Here is a 15,943-nt window from a genome sequence, read left to right on the forward strand (position 1 = left end):
TTTATATAGGTTAATTAAACGGTCCTTGAAAAATAGTTATCTTTTAAAAAAATGTTTTCTTATTGTTACAGTTGTCCTTATTATTAGTTTAATATGACACAAGTGTGCATGGGAAAACAGTGGTCACGTTTCGTACTTACTATATATATTGTTTCTTGAAAAACTATTAATTATAACTATGATTTAAGTTATGTGTTTCCGTGATGCAAAACGAAAGATAGTAGATATTGTACTCAATTTGCACATTAATTCTTTTCTATTTCTACTTTGAGAACCAACCAAAACCAATTAAAGAAGACTTGTAAGGAGACCTTGGATTATAAATGAAGTTTGACGCAGAATTGCAACGAACCTACGACGTGACAATCCAAGTATCCCTACACATTTCATTGTTCCTTGTGTTACTTTCGTCCAAGCAAACGCTCGGCTGCCTCTGTAAACCCCTATTGCGAAATGTCGGAATTGACAAAGACCGCCGCCATTTTGATCCCGCTTCACATTTTTGAATGTTAATATCTCGAGTTCGAATTTATCAATTTACAAACAAATTATGCATTCAGCCTAATGAGATATGTTTCTATCAGCCATACTAATATAATTCGAAAATATTGAAAAACAAAAAAATTGAAAAAATCGACTTTTTAGATTTGCATGCCGTTAGGACAGGAAGTAGAGACGACGTACAAAAGATCGCGTCTTGGATAGTACTTATCACGATCTATAATCCCTGAAAGTTTCACAGTGATATCTTTTACCGTTCTTGAGATTATTAGCGAACAAAATGTCATTCTAAAATCAGAAAATTGTCCATAACTTGGCACCAGAAAGGAATATTTAAAAAATCTCTCGGATAAAATAACTTCAGAAAACAACACATTGTTCCTGCAAATTTCATGAAAATCCATCCAGTTGTCTTCGAGAAATCGCGTGCACAAAATTAAATGGTCAGAAAAATAATAATAATAATAATGAGCTCAAGAGAGCTTTAACGCCTTTTGCGCTAGAAAAATATAGACTCAAAAAAGCAATTCAGATATCCTTCCTCTACCTTCACTAAAAATCTCAAGTCAATATCTTCATTCGTTTTTTAGTGATTGCCAGGACAAGCTGACCCTCTGAAAATCAGTAAATCGTCCATATCTCACGACCAGAAATGACGACGTACATATAAAAAATTTCCAATAAGATTCAGACCAATATCTATCAGATCTGAAAGTTTCGTGAAAATAGACCAAGCCGTTTCCGAGAACTCGTGTGCACAAAATCGGTAAGAAAAAAAAAAGAATAATAATAACTATATGAAACTCGTTGCGAGCAACGAGAGGTCTTCCGTCCGATTCCGGAAAGAAAACGTAAAATCGAGCTGAAAGGTAAAAAAAAATAAAAAAGAATTGCACACATGGGGGATTGAACCTAAGTCGCCACATGAAATTCCAACGCACTAAATATTACGCTATCGGGACCTCCTCTCTAAATCTACTTGTATATATCAACGAAACAGTGCTTCTCTCTTAGAATTATGAAAGGCGGGTCACTACTCAAATTTTAGCGCCAAACGCCACAAGTTAATCTTCGCCCCTTTTCTTTGGAATGTTCCATTAAATAAGTGTGATAGCTTCAATGAAATTAAAAAAAAAGAACGTTCTTATAGCCTAAGAGTCTAAGTTTCGAAAGTATGTTTAACACATTTTTCAATTTCCATATTGTATATATGCATGTAACACTAAAGCAGTGAAACAGATATGATTTTTTTTCAATTTCCTGTTTGTCCTCAAAGTGAACTATCCCGAATAGTTAATCGAAAAAGGTTGAAAAGTTTCACCGGAAAACATGGCTCGCCCTACGACGGTCAGGAATCCGATACAGTGCAGGGAAATAATTTTGTTACAGCATCAATGCTGATTTTGGTGCTTCCTATGCTTGCTGATTTTGATGCTTCCTTTGCTTGCTGATTTTGATGCTAGTTATCCTTATCCTGATCCTGGTTTGATCCTTATCCTGATGCTGGTTTGAAACTAGGTCAATGCTAAAATGCTACCGGTCGTAGGATTATCCTACCGGAAGTGGATAATTCAAAAACAGCATCGCTATTTTAAGCCATTAAAAATAATTTTTGTTGTAATTTTTATTTGTAATTTGTATTAAATGACTTTCCTTTATCTGTTTTCACTTTGGTCAATGCTAGTTCTATCCTTTGCTTGCTGATGCTGATCCAAGTAATGCTGTTTTTTTAAATGCTGATGCTGATGCTAGTTATATCCTGATCCTACTTATGCTGATCCTGATGCTGGTTTATGTAACAAAATTAGTTCCCTGCACTGTATCATTTATGCTCAATAACTTGAATCAGGTCTTTCAGACAAGAATGCTAAAATAAACTCCATGAAGCGATCTTTAAAAAAATCGTTTTCTTATTTTTGTCTAATTTATTAGTTTAATATGACACAAGTGTGCATAGGAAAAACAGTGGTTAATATTTATACTGACAAAATTAATTGATATTCTTTTTTGAGAAAGTATTACTTATAAGTATGATTTAAGATCTGTTTTTCGGCGATGCACAAGAGATATTAGGTATCGAATTTCATTTGCACATTTAGTCTTTTCTTTTTCTACTTTGAAAACCAGCCAAAACCAATTATAGAAGACGTTAGTTTGACACAGAACTGCAACGTTAATACGACGTGAAAATCCAAGTATTCCTTTGCATTTCATTTATTCTTATGTTACTTTCGTTCAAACAAACGCTCGGCTGCCTCCGTAAACACCTATTGCGAAATGTCGGCGTTGACAGAGACAGCCGCCATTTTGGACCCGCTTCAGATTTTTGAATGCAAATATCTAGAGTTTAGATTTATCACCATTCAAACAAATTATATAGTAAGCATTATTAGAAGAGTTTCTTTTAACATACCGAAAATAAATGAAAAATACTGAAAAACAAAAAAATTAGAAAATACGTATTTTTTAAATTTGCATCTCGTTAAGACCGGAAGTACTGACGACGCACGAAAAGGTGATTCCGCAAACCACAAAGTCATGATCTATCATCTCCAATAAGTCTCCATATCATACACTTAAACATTTCGAACAAAAAGGGGCGACAAAATCGCATTTTTAAATCAGGAAATTGTCCATAACTTGGCACAAGAAGCGAATTTTCCAAATTTCTCTTCGGATGTAACAACTTCATATAATGACACATATTTTGTGAAAGTTTCATGAAAAACCACTGAATAGTTTTTGAGAAATCGCCTGCACAAAATTTTGTCAAAAAAAATAATAAGAAGAATAACTAGATATGAGACTCGTTGCGAGCAACGAGAGGTCTTCCGTCCGTTTCTGGAAAGAAAACGTAAAATCGAGCTAAAAAAGTAAAAAAAAAAAAAAAAAAAAGAGAGATTTGCACACAAGGGGGATTGAACCCAAGTCGCCAGCAGGAAATTCCAAAGCAATAAAAATTACGCTATCGGGAACTCTACTCTAAATCTACTTGAATATATTAAGGAAACAGTGCTTCTCTCTTAAAATTATGAAAGGCGGGTCACTTTTCCAATGGAATAAACAAATATGGTGGTAACAGATGAATTTATTTATCTCACATACACACAACAACAGGCTCTGAAATACACACAAACATAAAATAAACATACATGCACATTACAACACAAAACACACATCAAAGGGAAATAACTCAATTTCAAAATTGAACACAAATGATAGTCAATTAGCTTGAAATGAAATAAATATGAATTTAAATAGAATAATAAAACTGAATCATTTTAGCTTTTCCCAATTATAATTTAAAATCAATATTGTATCAAATTAAACAAATAAATCAATATTTCTCAAACTCATCAGTGCAAAACAATTTGTTCACACAGAAAACACAATCAAACACCACAAACAAATTCAACACATAAAACATTGATCTTACCAGATATATGGTATCAGAACCATTGTTCTTTATATATATGTGTGACTACAGCTATGGCTAGGAAACCCCCTAAAAACCAATTATTGTATTATATATTGATTTCATCAAAAATGTAAAATATTAAATAAATTCTATTTTTATATTTATCACACAATCAACATTCTCACAGGTTAATAAAGATTAATAAATAATGTCTTACTTTTCTGTCAATGTCAGTAGAGTCCAATGCAAAACTTATATCAACCCAATCAATGTACAAAACAGGAATGGAAATCAAGTATCCCAATATTACTATACCCTCTAAGACTTTCACCTTTGACACTTAAAATCAACCAACCAGGAATAAAAACCAATGAACCATGAACAACATACTACACTACCTATGGAAACCCATGAATGACTTAAATTAATAAATAACTTAAAATATGGAAACTTGTTTATGTAATAATTGAAAATTAAGTTCTCAATAATTTATTTTATTTAAACAATACCAATAAAATAAATATAAATCTATACTATCACAAACTCCCCCTTGTTCGAAAAATGACTTCCACGTCATTTAACAAGTAAGAGTACGAAATGAAAATAACAAGAAAATAACAACATCAGTGCTGTTGAACAAACAACACAACTTTATTTACAAACCAATACCGGAAATCATCAATCATACCATATTCTGCTGTTCGGCAAAATTGTACTGGATCTGAAATGCTTTCATAAATCATGTGAATAATGCAAATGAATCATGAAATGATTCCATTCATATCAACTACATCAAAATAGAATCTGCAAACAATCATAAAAGATTTAGATTAATTTGCAACATTATCCTGCACCCTGCAAATCAAAGTACAGTTAAATCTCATAAGTTCATCTGTCAAAATGCAATAATTCAAGATCAATTCAAGAATTTAAAATATGTTTCACCACAAAATCTGTTGTGTCCTTAGAAATTGTGGCATTCTGTGTAGATTTGATAAAAGTAAGGATAAAATCAGCTTTGTCCTGCCAGGCGTGTTGCTTTGTCGTGCTCGACTTTGTTATAAACTCACCTGACGTCAACCATTTTGGTTTCTGCTTAAACCTTGATGACCTTCTAGGTTGTGATGACAAGTCATTTGTCGCATCATCCAAAGCAGTAGCTCCATTATCATCATCATCAGTAACATCATCATCTTGTTCATCATCACCTTGTTCATCTTCATTCTCAGTTTCTCCTGAAATTTCAGATGACTCTACATCAGAATTCACATCAGAATTCTCTGATTCCTCGGAAGCGCTTCCATGTATCATTGGCTCATGATGTTCAGTATCTGCAATATTATGTTGAACATTGCTATCTGAATCAGACACCAAAATCTCATGCTCAGTACTAACACTCTGTGCGTCATCGTCTTTGTCTAACTGCTCTGAATGTTGAGTAATCTTACGCTTAGTTGGAGTTTTCCTCTTTCTGGGTAATGGAGTGGGCCTATCAGAAATAAAACCTATTGGATAAAGCAAATTTCTGTGTAGGGTCCTCTTCTTTCCTTCTCCATTTTCTTTCTTTACGGTATATACTGGAATTCTGGGATTGGGCTGTGATAGAATGATATAAGGTGTATCTTCCCATTTATCTGCTAACTTATGCTTACCTTCGAAGTGTACCATTCTAACCAATACTTTATCTCCCACTTCCAGCACTGTACCTCTGGCATTTCTGTTGTAATGATCTTTCTGCTTAGCTCTAGACTTCTCTGCTTCTCTAAAAGCTAAATCGTATGCTTGCATCAGTCTTTTTCTTAGCTCCTGGACATACTTGGTTTGTGGCTTCCTAATGTCTTCTCTGACGAGACCAAAAGCTATGTCGATGGGTAAATTTGGCTGCCTACCAAACATAAGAAAGTATGGCGACTGACCAGTTGACTCGTGTCTTGTACAATTATAGGAATGAACTAAAGCTGAGACATAGGATTTCCAATTTGTTTTCTGTTTTGGGTCCAAAGTTCCTAACATGTTGATGAGCGTTCTATTAAATCTTTCTGTCATTCCATTCCCCATTGGGTGATACGGAGTTGTTCTTGATTTCTGAGTTCCAATTAACCTGCAAAGTTCCTTAATTAAATTGCTTTCAAAATTAGCCCCCTGGTCCGAATGAATACGTTTTGGAATACCATAATGAGTAATGAACTGATTAAACAAAATTTCCGCTGTCGTTCTGGCTGTCTGATTTCTGGTAGGATAAGCCTGGGCATAACGCGTAAAATGGTCCGTAACTACCAAAATATTCTGTTGTCCTCCCTTGGACTGCTCAAGTGACAAAAAATCAATACATATCAGCTCTAAGGGTTGCGTGGTAGTAATACTTACCAAAGGTGCTCTGTCAGGTTGTGACTTCCTCTTGATACATCTGTCGCAATTACTTACCCAGTTCTCTATGTCTGTAGATATACCAGGCCAATAAAATCTTTCTTTTATCAAGGATGTTGTTCGTTCTCTACCCGGATGACCCATTTCATCATGAAGTAACTTCAGTACTGTTGGTATTTGCACTGCTGGTAGAATAAGCTGTTTAAAATTCTGATCTTGCATGTTGACTTTTCTGTACAAAATTCCATCTTCTACACATAGCTTGTCAAACATTCTAAATAATGGACTGTTTGGAAATTGTCCTCTCTTGGGCTTTTCTCCTGATTGAACTCTCTCTATCCATGGTCTTATTCCTTCATCTTGATGTTGAAGTTTCTTCCAGTCAATATCCTTTGAAACATTCATCCGCAAATCAGTCTGGATTAAATCTAATGCCTCTGGTATACCTAAACTTTCTATGTACGCAATGTCCATCTTCTTACATACAGACCTTACAGCTTCTTTGGACATTGGAATTCTGGATAAAGCATCAGCGTCCTGATTATTGATTCCTGGTCTGTACTTTATGTCAAACTCGTAGGTTCCTAGAGCGGCTAACCACCTGTGTCCTGTTGCATCTAAAGTTGCAGTTGACAACACATAGGTTAGGGGATTATTGTCCGTAAGAACCGTGAAAGAATTCCCATACAAATAGTCGTGAAATTTGTCTACTACCGCCCATTTCAGAGCCAAAAACTCTAGCTTATGAGCAGGATAGTTTTGCTCTGATCTCGATAATCCTCGGCTTGCAAATGCTATAACTTTCTTTAAACCGTCATGTTCCTGATAAAGCACTGCTCCAAGACCTTGACCACTGGCATCGGTATGTAATTCGAAAGGCTTACTAAAATCTGGGTAACTCAAAACTGGTGCAGTTGATAATTTCTCTTTCAATAAGTCAAAAGCTCTCTGCTGTTTCTCACCCCATTCCCATTCTTTTACAATTTTCTTTTTCTTCTTTTTGGATGTACTAGGAAATAACTCTGTCAATGGTTTAGAAATCTGGCTAAAATTCTGAATAAATCTTCTAAAATATCCTGCAAAGCCTATAAATTTCCTTATCTCTTCAGGATTTGTAGGTGTAGGCCAGTCAACTACCTTTGATATCTTGTCTGGATCCGTCTCTACTCCCTCGCTGGAAACAACATGTCCCACATACTTCACTTTTCTTTTGAATAAAGAACATTTCTTGGGTGATAATTTGAGATTGGCTGCACGGATACGGTCGAAAACTAATTTTAGTCGTTCCAAATGTTGTTGAAATGTAGAGGAAAATACAATGATATCGTCAATGAAAATACAGCAAATTTTCAAATGTAGATCTCCTAAAGTTTCTTGCATTAAACGTTGATAAGTTGCGGGTGCTCCCGTCAATCCAAAAGGCATTCGATTGAATTCATACAGACCTAAAGGTCCTACCGTGAAGGCAGTTCTCTCCTTATGTGGTTCAAAAATTTCCACCTGATGGTATCCGGATTTTAAATCTAGGACCGAAAAATATTTGTTCCCCGCTAAACAATCCAGCATTTCCTCAATCCGGGGTAGGGCATATGCATCCTTCTTGGTCTTTTTGTTTAGTTGTCTAAAATCAATGCACAGCCGTAAGGAGTTGTCTTTCTTCTTTACTAGTACTACATTTGATGACCATGGGGAATGGGATTTTCTTATGATTCCAGATCTCAACAGCAGCTTCAGATGTTCTCGTACTTCATTTATCATTGCTGGAGGAATTCGTCTGTATCTTTGCTTGAAGTTCTTTTCATCCTCTAACTCAATCTTGTGATACACATTCCTTGCTTGTCCAACATCTGTATCACTTCTCGAAAATATATCTCTATAGCTCTCAATCAGCTGTTTGCCTTTTTCAATCTCATTAGGTGATAGGTTTTCCTCGTCCATTGTGATCAGGTTCAAAACATCTTGTTCCAAGTCTCCTTCTGTTTTAGTCACTGGTGGCTCAAGATCTGTTTCTGTGACAGGCTGTATTTCACACAGAATTTCCTTAGGTTGTATAGTAACCGTTCTTGTAGTAATGTTACTCATATAGACATCTACTGGATCTAACACAGCACTCCTGTATTCAATCAAGGATGGTTCTATGTCTATATCGTTATCTATTCTTGACTTGATGGTAGGTTGTAACATCGCTAACGTTTGTTGGTAGGGTAAGGCTTTATCTATATATCCTCTGACAATTACTCTTGAGTTTGGCTGTATGCGAATAGTGTTCTTTTCAGCACTTCTTACTAGCCCCAGTCTAAAATTGTTTCTTCTAAGTTCTTTTTCCCTAAGTAGAATGGAACGGAATGATAAATACCATGGTGTTGTTAATTTGGATTTATCTAAGTATCTGTCTCCATGTTTCCTTTGAAAAGTTTCCATCAAAGTATTCAGGATATTGGTTCCCAACAAAACAGGTACTTTGAGGTTATACGGACTGTCAGGAATGATCAACAAAATTGATGGTACCGGGTTATCCATATCCTGTATCTGTAAATCTACTGCAATACAACCCTCATATGGCAGATGTTTGCCGTCGGCGCATTCAATATTAATTAAGGCTCCTATGTCCTCAATAGGCACATGTTGAAAATAATCCAAATAGAACTTTTTACTCATTGTTGATATTGTAGAACCTGTATCTATGATTGCCTTTGTTTCTATGCCGTTAACAAGAATAGTAGCTTCAGTTGGTTCTCCGCATAAACCAGGTGGTAATTTCCTTGATAATATAGCTGATGGTTTAGGGTCGGTTTTAGGATTCGAGTCTATGGACGACCTCTCCTCATAGACTTGCTGAAGTTTAAAGTTAGTGGCTTTCCACTAATATCTCTGTGGGCTCTACAACCTCGCTCTATATGACCCTCTCTTCCACATCTCCTACACACAACTTCCGCAAATTGTTGATTTTGTTGAGAACTAAATGTACTGGCTGTGCTGCTTGGGTCACGCTGATCTTGTTGTTGTGATCTATATTCACCTTCTGATCTCCGAGGATAACTCCAGTTCCTTCCTCTAAAACAGCCTCTGTTTCTAGTCCTGTAGTTTGCTGAACCTCTGAACTGGCTTCTACCCCTGCTTTGTAGTTCTAAGTTATTGAGCCGATGAGTAATCTGCTTCAGCATTCCTTGAACTTCATCTTTTTCCTGCACAACAGCTTGCTTAACGTGAGCTGTCCTACTCCCCACATCAATTTCATTTTCTTTCTCCAGCTTCCTTAATGCAACTCGCAATTCATCAAATCCTTTAAATCTCTCCTTCTCGTAATGGCAAATGGCTTTTAACTCAGGTTTTAATCCCTTGTACAGCATATCATGGAGCATTTCATCAGCCATTGCGGAATTAACAGCACCAATTTTAATTGCCTTCTGCATAATATTCTCAAGTCTACAGCTCCAACTAGAAACATCCTCATCTTTAGCTTGTTTAGTTCCATAAAATTCTCCTAGGATAGTTTCTCGTTCCTGTATATCCCCATACACACTTGTAAGCTTTGCTAAAATTTTGTTCAAATTAGCATCTGGTCCTAAGTTCATAATAACCCTTCCTGCTTCTCCTCTTAATGAACGTCGGACTGCCTGGGCAATATCTTCATCTGAGTGAGTTTTGTCCCGAATAAGACATTGCACTTCATATATCCACAAGTCAAATGTTGTTTCTGATCCCTTCTTATCATTACCAGTAAACACACTGAATCGCGGAGGCTGGATAATGTACTTTTTCTGTTTCTCAGTCTGTGGATGTTCTTGTTGTTCTTTTGCTTCTGCTTTGACAAATTTCCCTTCCTTTGTTTCTAAGTAAGCTATCATCCATTTTTCAAGATCTGCTGGTGTGTCAGCCTTTGGAACAATTCCCATTTTTTTTTTAGAGTTTCTAATAAAGTTTTGTATTGTTCAGGTACTTCTGACATGGTGATGTAGAATAAATTCTCAGAACAGTTGTTGTTATCAAAATACAACACAATGGTAATGACCAAGAAAATAAAGAAAACGCACGAAACACGATTTCCACGAAAACCGATCATTCGTTGTGCACAAATATTCTCCGGTAATAAGCGATTTATGATTCACCGTTAATTTTTACGGTTAATGGTTTGCGGTTTAATGGGTACCCATTTTTTCTTTTTTTTTTCAACCCTTCTATAAGTAACCTTTTATTTTGGTTTTACACTTAAAACCAAAATACTGTTTAACTACCTATTTATCTTCCTAAATAAGGAATTGTCTACTTCAGTACACTCAGATACTACAACTAGATTACCACAGTTGTTACAACTTTGACTGTTTAACCTTTCTGCACTAAACTAGTGTCAACAAATATTGCACAAGCAAACCTCCAAACTCTGAACTTCAATACTTATGTCTATGTCATTTCAGGTATTTAATACTGTCCAAGTTAGTAAACTAGTAATTGCTCTTTCACTTCTGATTCTCTCAAATTTCTTTCAATAAATTTACCCAAAATTTAAAATTTGAATTTAAAGTATGAACAAAAATTAATTTGTATCTCTTTTGTTTAAGGAAAATAAATTATACTATGCTGCAGCTGACAGACCAAAAAAAAATATTGCTTTCACTTTGTCTTTACAATTCAATTAATGTTTCAAAACAATTAATGAAATACCATCTGATATTAAACTTGATTTGAAAACATGACACAAGTATTTCAAGTTGTAAACAAATGTACCATTCAGTCAGGTGTCAAAATTTCTAAGACAATTCAGAATGTGTTTACATGTAAATAAACAAGGATCAAATACACACAAGTTATAGACAGACAGACTAATGTTGTTACTGTTCGGCCAAATCCATCTGACTCCAACCACTGTTTTGTAGAATCACTATAGTCTATGTCTTGTTATACACAAAGCAAATTCGGAATGGATTGTCCTGCTTATTACTCAGGAATATAACCGAAGTTCAACACTTGTGTTGTTAATTGACACAACAAAGTCACAGAGCTATACCTGTAGCTCTTAAAATAAACTAAGAACAAAAATATTCATCACAATTGACTCACATAAAACAGCTTTGCTTGTTTTCTCAGTTCACGTGTTGTTGTTATTGTCAATCAGGGCCGCTTCCGGTAAGTCACTTCCGGTTAGGCTCCTAGTGAATTTGGACATCTACCATAAAGTTCCGGTGGGTGGTTTCGTCATAATCTCGAGTCCCGAAGTGGGCGCCATTTCTGTTACGGTTTTCCAATGGAATAAACAACTATGGTGGTAACAGATGAATTTATTTATCTCACATACACACAACAACAGGCTCTGAAATACACACAAACATAAAATAAACATACATGCACATTACAACACAAAACACACATCAAAGGGAAATAACTCAATTTCAAAATTGAACACAAATGATAGTCAATTAGCTTGAAATGAAATAAATATGAATTTAAATAGAATAATAAAACTGAATCATTTTAGCTTTTCCCAATTATAATTTAAAATCAATATTGTATCAAATTAAACAAATAAATCAATATTTCTCAAACTCATCAGTGCAAAACAATTGGTTCACGAAAGTGAGTTAAGGCTAAATATGGATATTTTTATGCAAATAAGCTAATGAAAATTCATAATTTGTATATTTTATGTACAGAGAAGGTTCAAATTGATTTTCTCATACATACTCAGTACCCGCAGTTTATTAATGCAAGTGCACATTATGACGTCATATTATGAAGTCATTGATCTTTCCCATTCAAGGTATTAAATCATATAAAAAAAAACAATATTGTCTAATTTAAAATAAACAACAATCAAACATATTCTTCAAATTAAAACAATTTCAACACTTTCTCAGTTGATAAAAACATACCCTTGACAGTGAATTTTTACCAGTTAAAATTAAAACTGTATAGAAATTAACTATATTCTGTGCCGACATTTGTGCAGTAATATCCTAAATCCTTGGAATATCCTGCGTCGTTTGATATCTTGTTTCTGTAAACACAAAGTAAGGTATGCCCTTACACACAAGCGATTTTCAATATAAACACACATTACGTCATTTAATATGACACATAATGATGTTGGCTATCAAAAAATGTAAAAGTCTTAGCATTTTCTGTATATTTAAAAGCAATTATAATTTAAATAGATATTTTTATAGAAATTTCCATATCACTTAACAATGCGCACACAGAAAACACAATCAAACACCACAAACAAATTTAACACATAAAACATTGATCTTACCAGAAATATGGTATCAGAACCATTGTTCTTTATATATATATGTGACTACAGCTATGGCTAGGAAACCCCCTAGAAACCAATTATTGTATTATATATTGATTTCATCAAAAATGTAAAATATTAAATGAATTCTATTTTTATATTTATCACACAATCAACATTCTCACAGGTTAATAAAGATTAATAAATAATGTCTTACTTTTCTGTCAATGTCAGCAGAGTCCAATGCAAAACTTATATCAACCCAATCAATGTGCAAAACAGGAATGGAAATCAAATATTCCAATATTACTATACCTTCTAAGACTTTCACCTTTGACACTTAAAATCAACCAACCAGGAATAAAAACACTGAACCATGAACAACATACTACATTACCTATGGAAACCCATGAATGACTTAAATTAATAAATAACTTAAAATATGGAAACTTGTTTATGTAATAATTGAAATTTAAGTTCTCAATAATTTATATTATTTAAACAATCAATAAAATAAATATAAAATTTATATATATGCATGTAAACAAGCGGTAAAACCAATAAAATAAATATAAAGCCTCCGTAAACCCCTATTGCGAAATGTCGGCGTTGACTGAGACAACCGCCATTGTGGACCCGCTTCAGATTTTTGAATGCTAATATCTAGAGTTTAGATTTATCAACATTCAAACAAATTATATAGTAAGCATTATGAGGAGGGTTTGTATTAACATACCAAAAATTAATGAAAAATATTGAAAAACAAAAAAGTTAGAAAATACGATTATTTTTAATTTGCATCTCGTAACGACCGGAAGTACTGACGACGCACGAAAAGGTGATTCTGCATACCAGAAAGTCATGATCTATCATCTCCAATAAGTCTCCATATCATATACCTAGCCATTTTCGAAAAAAAAGGGGCGACATAATCGCATTTTAAAATCAGAAAATTGTCCATAACTTGGCACCAGAAGAGAATTTTCCAAATGTCTCTTCGGATGTAACAACTTCATATAATGACACATATTTGGTGAAAGTTTCATGAAAAACCGCTGAATAGTTTTCGAGAAATCGCCTGCACAAAATTTTGTCAAAAAAAAAAGAATAATAATAATAATAAGAATAATAATAAGAAACAATAAAATCACTATAAGGTCTTCCGTGAAGACGGAAGACCTTAATAATAAGACCAAACAATCGAATCGCCATAAGGACTTCCGTGAAGACGGAAGACCTTAATAACTAGAAACTCTTGTTGCTACAGCAACAATGAAGGTCTTCCGTTCTCATATATTAATCTGTATGCAGGATGTTTTTTTTTCTATTTTAAAAAAGACAGATATATAATAAAGAAATAATAGACAAAATGCAAAAAATAAAAAAAAAACTAGTAAACTAAATTGTTCAGTGAACAATTATCGGCCTTTCCACCTTTTTAAGCATTTCAATATCATTTGGGCTGAAAAAAGTAGGAAAAAAAGCAAGAAAATAAAAAAAAAACAGCAAAATTCTCATTTCTCTACTAGGATTTTAGATCGGGCTCGCAGTTGGTATAATTTTACCCTAAACAGACTTCCTGGATTGTTTGAAGTCGACTCGGGGATAAGCACGAATTCATTGATCACGCTAAGAGAGCACGTTAAAAACATTGTAACACGCTCCTATATGTACATATGAGCTTGAATTAGATTGTTTTCAAGTTAAGATGTAAGGTATAGGGTCTGATTAAAATTATGATATACCTAATAATATGAAACATGCATTTGATCTGCGCATCAAGACGGAAGCGTAAGTGAAAACATTGTGAAATGTCCCATGTGTACCTGCATCATATGTGCATTATACATGTATTAAAGAGATGTTTGAAAATATCCGATTTGAGTTGTTTTATGTTTGAAATGGAGGGCGATAAATTATTTAAGAGCATGTGAGAAACATGAGCGAGAGATGCAAGGCAGTTTGTAATTATGGAAAAGGAAAACAGAGAATCGGGTTCGGGTTTTAACATTCCTGACCGAAAAAGGCATGAAATTCAATGTAAGTAGCATAAATAAAATTCCAAAGATGTAATTCTAGATGGGAAACACAGGGAAGAAACGTGTATTTTTTTTTACTATGCTGAAAGTCGCTATTTCTTGGGATTTTGTGATTCTAGAAAAAGAAAACAAATTTCAAATAAAATTAATATTCATTCTATTAATATTCAATCCAAATAAAATTGAAATAAATTCCATACACGAAAGAAAGCAAGAGTACTTAGTATTAAAATGTCGTAATAGAGCAGGAGAATCGAATGATATTAACAAAAATGGCAGAAATAGCCAATACGGGCTTTCATTAACTTTTATGCTCAGCAATAAACACTGTGCCGGATAATTATGCCACTTCAAAAGTGGCATTTTGGCGCCCGCCAAATCCTCATTTCACATAAAAATCATGTATACCAAGTGGTAGACCATCACTCACAGAGTTCATAACTACCTTTGTTACAGGTAAATCTCACCTGTCAGGTGAGATAATCACCTTTGAACAAAAAATTCCCATGGGAAAAATAAAGTTCCTATAGGAAAAATAAAATTCCTGAGGGATATTATCAAAATCCTGCAGGATTTCTTAATTTCCTGTGGGATATTTAAGAAATCCTACAGGAATTTAAACTACTATGGGAGAATTTAATCTCCTGTAGGAATACAATTCCCTAAAGGAGAGAGAAAAAATCCCTTCGGAAAAATATATCCCATAGGATTTCTTAAATTCCTGTAGGATTCTCTTTTTCAGTCAGAAACTCCTGTAGGAAATTTTTTCACTTTTGAATTATTTACTTCCTCCTAAGGGAGAAAAATATCCTGTAGGAAATTTTAAATTCCTATAGGATTTCTTCTTCTCCTATATGAATTTGATTCAACTGCATTTAGCTACAGCTAAAAATCAGCAATATACCTTATATTGTGTCAACATAGTCCAAAGAAAGAATCACATTGAAAAAAAATTACGGATGAATATTGAACAGTGGGACGGACAACTTCGGAATGGACATTTTTCCGAACTTGTGCACCCTTTTCCTTTGAAGCTATCCTCTAGGAATTTTTTTAAATGATGGGATTTTTCTACCTAAACGAATTTCTGAAATAAAAAAATGCAACATTTTCTGCTAGTGTTTGAGATATTTAGTGTCGAAAATAAAAACCCCATGAGGAAACATGTACATAAAATTACCCCATGAAAAAACCCACAAAAACCAAGTGGGGTTTAAAATTCTCCCCATGGATCCACCACTTACAAGTTTAGATCTTTGTCACACATGACATATGAGCTTAATGTTTAAACTCAATTATTGATATCCTTAATTGATCCACCACAATTCAAACAAAATAAAATAAATATCCACTCCCCATGGATCCGCCACTTATAACTTTAGATCTTGA

The 15,943-nt window shown here is 34.1% G+C and overlaps 1 protein-coding gene across 1 annotated transcript; it reads right to left on the reverse strand.

The window, feature by feature from the left end:
- Positions 1 to 9,093: 9,093 nt before the first annotated feature.
- LOC134233469 (uncharacterized) lies at positions 9,094 to 10,182 on the reverse strand. The gene has a single exon (XM_062715436.1). It carries the CDS (start codon positions 10,180 to 10,182, stop codon positions 9,094 to 9,096), a length of 1,089 nt encoding a protein of 362 aa, XP_062571420.1.
- Positions 10,183 to 15,943: the final 5,761 nt, after the last annotated feature.

The sequence above is a fragment of the Saccostrea cucullata genome, unplaced genomic scaffold (genome assembly GCF_032062105.1).
Source record: "Saccostrea cucullata isolate Sc308-1 unplaced genomic scaffold, CSIRO_AGI_Scuc_v1 ctg10152, whole genome shotgun sequence".
Lineage (NCBI taxonomy): Eukaryota > Metazoa > Mollusca > Bivalvia > Ostreida > Ostreidae > Saccostrea > Saccostrea cuccullata.

Bases quoted from the DNA above. Each gene is read 5' to 3' on its own strand.
- LOC134233469 (XM_062715436.1), bottom strand. From the start codon at position 10,182: ATGGGAATTGTTCCAAAGGCTGACACACCAGCAGATCTTGAAAAATGG.